A 6,555-nucleotide genomic window follows, 5' to 3' on the forward strand; every position below is an offset into this window, starting at 1 on the left:
GCACGCAGCTAGCTTTGCATTGCCTGGCGAGTGGCGACGCCGCCGTCCGCAAGCCACTTGTGGCGCAGTTGATTGCCTCACCGTTGCCGGTCATCATCCGCAGTGCACCACATCGCCTGGCACTGCAGCTGGAAATCCCTTTCTCTTTATTCCTCTCCTCCCATCGCCAGGATATATATTTGTATTATATATATATAGAATCCCATAGCCACCAATAAATTATTCTCTCTCTAAATTGAATTTTGAAAAGAAAACCGCAAAAGAAAAAGGAAATATTCCGTCTCGCTATTAAAAACGGAACCTATGGTTTTTGGAATATTTTCGAATATTGATTTATATTTTTTGAAGACAAAAAGAGGGAGGGGGACAGCATCCTCTGCTCGACGCTATAACAGTCGCATAGATGCCCTGCTTTCTCTGCTCTGCGCGCGGTCTGCACTCTGCACTCTGCGCTCTGCGCGTATATAAAGCAAAGCAGAGCAATTGTTCAGTTGGAGCCTAGCCGTTCGGTACGTGCCTCCTGATCAAAAACTTCCGGTGCGCCGCCGCGGCGGCGACCATGGCGGCGGGGAACGAGTGGATCAACGGGTACCTGGAGGCGATCCTGGACGCGGGCGCGAGGCTGCGCGGGCAGCGGCACGGCCAGGGCGGCGCCGCGCCGCCGCTGCCGAGGCTGCCGGCGGAGGCCGGCGGTCAGGGTGCCGCGTCGTACAGCCCCACGCGATACTTCGTGGAGGAGGTGGTGAGCCGCTTCGACGACCGGGACCTCCACAAGACGTGGACCAAGGTGCGTGTGCGTGGCCATAGCGCACGCTGCCCGATGATCGTCTCTCCTAATGAAAAGCGATGATCGATTCTTGGCTCCTTTGCTCGCAAGCAGGTGGTGGCGATGCGCAACAGCCAGGAGCGGAGCAACCGGCTGGAGAACCTGTGCTGGAGGATCTGGCACGTCGCCAGGAAGAAGAAACAGGTACGTGTATATATATTCCTTGTTTCGTTCGGAGAAAAAGCACGTCTGCACATGGCGCCTGCTCTGCTTTTTTTTAGGACTTGTTCAAGTGTTCTTCCTTCATCTGCGTTTGTCCTCCGAAAAATAAAGATGAATCGATGATCATCGTCATCACTCATCAGCTTCGGAGTTAACCTGGCCCATAGGGCACCTGGCGCCTCCGATTGTCAACTGCTTTCTTTTTTCCTTTTTGATTGACACGGCACATCTCGTTGTCAGGAAAGGAGTTCCAAGCCATGCCCTGCACTGCACATATACCCCCTTTCCTCGTTCAAAAGGAACTCTAATTACTGTAGCGACCATGTCCCCTAGTACCATTGCTTCCTGTAGCGCAGTTGATTTGGCCCATTCATCTAGGAAATGGACGTTCCATCCTCTTGCGATTCCAGATTCCGAAAAATACGCTGATGAAAGCAAACATGGTAGTAGGATTTCAGTTTTTTTTGTGTAACCACGATCGAGCAGGTGGAATGGGAGTACTCGCGGCAGCTGGCGCTGCGGCGGCTGGAGCAGGAACAGGGCAGCCGGGAGGCCGCCGAGGAGCTCTCCGAGGGCGAGACGACCAAGGACCACCGCGCCGACGCCGCTCTGTCGGTGGCCAGGATCGGGTCCGAGGCCCGGATCGTGTCGGACGACGAGGACGACGACGGCACGGACGACAGGAACCTCTACATCGTGCTCATCAGGTATATTAATACCCATGTGATCCGTTCCTGTCCGACTCGACTCTGAGGGTGAGGGATCACTCACTGCTTGGCACGACACGATTTTTTGTTCACTCTAAGATAAGAATTGGGTCGTTCGTTGCGTTGCAGCATACACGGGCTCGTCCGTGGCGAGAACATGGAGCTCGGCCGTGACTCTGACACCGGGGGCCAGGTCAGTCTCAAACATTCCCCTTATATATATATAGCTTTATTATATATGATTTCCCTGCAGTTCGTAAAATGGAATTTCTACCTGTGCGTCTGGTCACGTCCAGTCTAGAATCTTATCCCGCAGGATCGGGGAATTGTCAAGTCCGGTCCAGATGTTGACACGTCTGGTGCTGGACGACGGTAGTGTTACCTGAGCTCATCTGTACCAAATTTACCCTTTAAACCATCCTTTCCGTGCGTTTCACTCACGTCCAGGTGAAGTACGTGGTGGAGCTGGCCCGGGCGCTGGCGGCCACCGCCGGCGTGCACCGCGTCGACCTGCTGACGCGCCAGATCTCCTGCCCGGACGTCGACTGGACCTACGGCGAGCCCGTCGAGATGATCACCCGCCATGCCGACGACAGCGACGGCGGCAGCGGCGGGGCCTACATCGTGCGCCTGCCGTGCGGGCCCCGCGACAAGTACCTCCCCAAGGAGTCCCTGTGGCCGCACATCCCGGAGTTCGTGGACCGCGCGCTGGCGCACGTCACCAACGTCGCGCGCGCGCTCGGGGACCAGCTCCACCTCGACGCCACCGGCGCCGGCGCGGGATGCCCATCCCCGCCGGTGTGGCCGTACGTGGTCCACGGGCACTACGCGGACGCCGCCGAGGTGGCGGCGCACCTGGCCAGCGCGCTCAACGTGCCCATGGTGATGACGGGCCACTCCCTGGGGCGGAACAAGCTGGAGCAGCTGCTGAAGCTGGGCCGGATGCCGCGCGCCGAGATCCAGGGCACGTACCGGATCGCGCGCCGGGTCGAGGCCGAGGAGACCGGGCTGGACGCCGCCGAGGTGGTGGTCACCAGCACCAAGCAGGAGATCGAGGAGCAGTGGGGGCTCTACGACGGCTTCGACCTCATGGTGGAGCGCAAGCTCCGGGTGCGGCGACGCAGGGGCGTCAGCTGCCTCGGACGATACATGCCGCGGATGGTCGTCATCCCGCCCGGGATGGACTTCAGCTACGTGGACACGCAGGACCTCGCCGCCGAGGGCGGCGACGCGGCCGACCTTCAGATGATCATGAGCAGCCCGAAGAAGCCATTGCCTCCGATTTGGTCGGAGGTCCTCAGGTTCTTCGCCAACCCGCACAAGCCCATGATCCTGGCGCTGTCAAGGCCGGACCCCAAGAAGAACGTCACCACGCTGCTCAAGGCCTACGGCGAGAGCCGACACCTCCGCGAGCTTGCAAACCTTGTAAGAATATAAGAACCGATAGAGCTTGCCCATTGGTAATGTAATTGTTCTGCTGAGCTGAGTAGCTGACCAAATGCGATGTTGCAGACGCTGATACTGGGGAACAGGGATGACATCGAGGAGATGTCCGGCGGCGCCGCCACTGTTCTGACGGCAGTGCTCAAGCTCATCGACCGCTACGACCTGTACGGCTGCGTGGCCTACCCTAAGCACCACAAGCAGACCGACGTGCCGCACATATACCGCCTTGCCGCCAAGACCAAGGGAGTGTTCATTAATCCTGCACTCGTGGAGCCATTCGGCCTCACCCTGATCGAGGTGAGAATCTCGTAACACAGTCAAGGTTCAGATTCAGAAAAAAACTGATTTGATCACTTCTTCAATGAATTTTTTTGGTTTGTTTTCAGTGAAATTCACATCCTGTGTTGTGTGTCTGTAATACCTGCAGGCCGCTGCGTATGGTCTGCCCGTGGTGGCCACCAAGAACGGCGGGCCGGTGGACATCATCAAGGCGCTGCACAACGGGCTGCTGGTGGACCCGCACGACGCGGCGGCGGTCACGGAGGCGCTGCTGGACCTGCTGGCCGACAAGGCGCGGTGGGCCGAGTGCCGGCGGAACGGCCTCCGCAACATCCACCGCTTCTCCTGGCCGCACCACTGCCGCCTCTACCTCTCCCACGTGGCCACCAACTGCGACCACCCGGCGCCGCACCAGCTGCTCCGCGTGCCCGCCAGCCCGCGCGCCGCGGCAGCCGCCGCCGAGCGGGGGGGCACCGACTACGACTCGCTCTCGGAGTCGCTCCGCGGCCTGTCCATCTCCATCGACGCCTCGCACGACCTCAAGGCCGCCGGGTCCGGCGGGGACTCCGCCGCGGCGGCCATCATGGACGCGCTGCGCCGCCGGCGCCGCAGCTCCACCACCGACGACCGGCCGCCGACCGCGAGGGCAGCGATCGGGCACGCGCCGGGCCGGCGGCAGGGCCTCCTCGTCCTCGCCGTCGACTGCTACGACGGCAATGGCGCACCGGACGCGGTGGGGATGAAGAAGGCCGTCGACCTGGCGCTGTCGGCGGCGGCCGCGGCCGGCGGGCGGCTCGGGTGCGTCCTGTCGACGGGGATGACGATCGCCGAGGCCGCGGACGCGCTCGGCGCCTGCGGCGCCGACCCGGCCGCCTTCGACGCGCTCATCTGCAGCAGCGGCGCGGAGCTCTGCTACCCGTGGAGGGGGGAGATCGCCGCGGACGAGGAGTACGCGGGGCCAATGGCGTTCCGGTGGCCCGGTGACCACGTGCGCGCGGCCGTGCCGAGGCTCGGCAAGGCCGAGGGCGCGCTGGAGGCCAACCTCGCCGTCGATGAGGCCGCATGCTCCGTGCACTGCCACGCCTACGCCGCCACCGGCGCGTCCAAGGTGACGGCCGTTTCCTGGGCACCTCGTTTCATGTCTCTCTTTCTTCCATGGCAGCGGCGGATTTACGAGCTCCGTCTGCAGGTGAAGAAGGTGGACTCGATCCGGCAGTCGCTGCGTATGCGCGGGTTCCGGTGCAACCTCGTGTACACGCGCGCGTGCACGCGCCTCAACGTCATCCCGCTCTCCGCGTCGCGGCCGCGCGCGCTCAGGTGACAGACAATGGCTGGCATCCCCCACTCGTCACTCATCAGGCCGAGTGGCATGCCTCAACGCGGACATCTGTATGTTGCTGTGTGTACAGGTACCTGTCGATACAGTGGGGCATCGACCTGGCCAAGGTGGCCGTGCTCGTGGGCGACAAGGGCGACACCGACCGCGAGCGGCTGCTCCCCGGCCTGCACAGGACGCTGGTCCTGCCGGAGCTAGTTAGCCACGGCAGCGAGGAGCTGCGCCGCGACGAAGACGGGTTTCTGGCAGAGGACGTCGTCGCCATGGACTCCCCGAACATCGTCACCCTCGCCGACTACCAGGCGGCGGCCGACATCCTCAAGGCTATCTGAGGGTCCGAGATACTGTATCGTACATGCATGCTCTGCTCCGACCTTCCAGCTGTTGGTTTGGTTCCACGCCACACTCTCTGCTGGGGTTATTTTTATTTTGGACGGTCAGTTAAAATTTCACAGGAAGTGACTGCAAACTTGCATACTAAATTAATTTCCTTCCCCTCTTCTTTTTCATTTTTTGTGCCGATCTATAATCGGTAGCGACAGCAGCAACAATAGAGACAGAAACGAGGGCTGCATCTTTCATCTTATCTCCTACTTGTCACAATTAATTTTAGAATGGTCCAAAAAAAAAAGGGACCGTCTACTCCACAGTCATGTACTCCCTCCATCCCAAATTGTAAGTCATTCCAAGAATCTTGGAGAGTCAAACTTTTTCAAGTTTGACTAAAATTATAGAGAGAAACACAAATATTGATGACATCAAATAATAATAATATGAAAATATAACTAATGAAGAATCTAATGATACTTACTTGGTATGATAAATATTATTATTTTGTTATATAAATTTGGTCAAACTTGAAAAATTTTGACTCTCCAAGATTCTCGGAATGACTTACAATTTGGGATGGAGGGAGTATTTGAGAATCCCCAAGCAACCGGTTGTTGGAAACAACCGAATATACTTCTAGGTGATTCGAGTGTTTGAGACCGTACCCTCCCAGCAACCAAATTTTGATACACCATATCAAAATCCAATAGTCTAGATTTGCTCTATACATATTGTACAGTACTGTTCTTTTTTTTTGTTGCCTTTCGTTTCGCTGATGGGCTGTATTACCATGGGCCGGAACAACCAACACCGTAACTACCAAAGTTTTTTTTTAACCAAAGTTGAAGATGGCCCGCTGGGGCAGAGGCGGAGGCGCAGCCTTCCTGCATGAGCAGTAGAGCTCGACGGAAGAAGATGACGGAAATAGAGAAGTAAAAGGAAATCTAAGGGCATTAAGACTTTTTATTCATTTGATCTACCATGTGAAGTTGTTTTGCCGAACACGTCTCCACAGTAGCTTTAGCTTCACCGAGAAAGCTGATCGTGAAGCTGAACGCAAAAAAAAAAAAAAAAAAAAAAAACGGGACCTTAAATGTGATGTCTTCTACATAAAAGGCTCCCAACAATAGAAAAAAAAACAAAGTAGCCCTTGAAGTAACACTTGAGCAAAACGTGGGAGGAAAACATAACCCCATTCAGCATGGATGCTACAACCTAATCACGACCCTTAATTCAACCACTAATAAGCATGCATGCATATATAGAATCCAACTTCTTAACAACAACAACTGGGGGCAAATTAGATAGGGCTCGCAAATGTTTTGAGAATTCTAAAAAGTAACAATATGAAAAGATAGTGTGGCAAACCCAAAACCCTAATCAGTATGCTAGCCGCAACCACTAATCGTTATCCGTATGACGGCTGCAATCAAGAAGCTACAAAAATACAAACTCCTGCATTGTGAACG

The 6,555-nt window shown here is 56.6% G+C and overlaps 1 protein-coding gene across 1 annotated transcript; it reads left to right on the forward strand.

Annotated features, from left to right (window-relative positions):
* The first annotated feature begins 422 nt into the window (after positions 1-422).
* On the forward strand, positions 423-5,342 carry LOC136483670 (probable sucrose-phosphate synthase 5). Its single transcript, XM_066480794.1, has 9 exons — positions 423-787; positions 881-970; positions 1,475-1,695; positions 1,825-1,888; positions 2,143-3,120; positions 3,208-3,438; positions 3,569-4,528; positions 4,610-4,737; positions 4,830-5,342. Exons 1-9 carry the CDS (start codon positions 560-562, stop codon positions 5,086-5,088), a joined length of 3,159 nt encoding a protein of 1,052 aa, XP_066336891.1. The 5' UTR covers positions 423-559; the 3' UTR covers positions 5,089-5,342.
* Positions 5,343-6,555: the final 1,213 nt, after the last annotated feature.

The sequence above is a fragment of the Miscanthus floridulus genome, chromosome 9 (assembly GCF_019320115.1).
Source record: "Miscanthus floridulus cultivar M001 chromosome 9, ASM1932011v1, whole genome shotgun sequence".
Taxonomy (NCBI): Eukaryota; Viridiplantae; Streptophyta; class Magnoliopsida; order Poales; family Poaceae; genus Miscanthus; species Miscanthus floridulus.

Bases quoted from the DNA above. Each gene is read 5' to 3' on its own strand.
- LOC136483670 (XM_066480794.1), top strand. From the start codon at position 560: ATGGCGGCGGGGAACGAGTGGATCAACGGGTACCTGGAGGCGATCCTG. The intron at 1,696-1,824 runs GTATATTAATAC...GTTGCGTTGCAG, and splicing joins CTCTACATCGTGCTCATCAG to CATACACGGGCTCGTCCGTG. The intron at 1,889-2,142 runs GTCAGTCTCAAA...ACTCACGTCCAG, and splicing joins ACTCTGACACCGGGGGCCAG to GTGAAGTACGTGGTGGAGCT.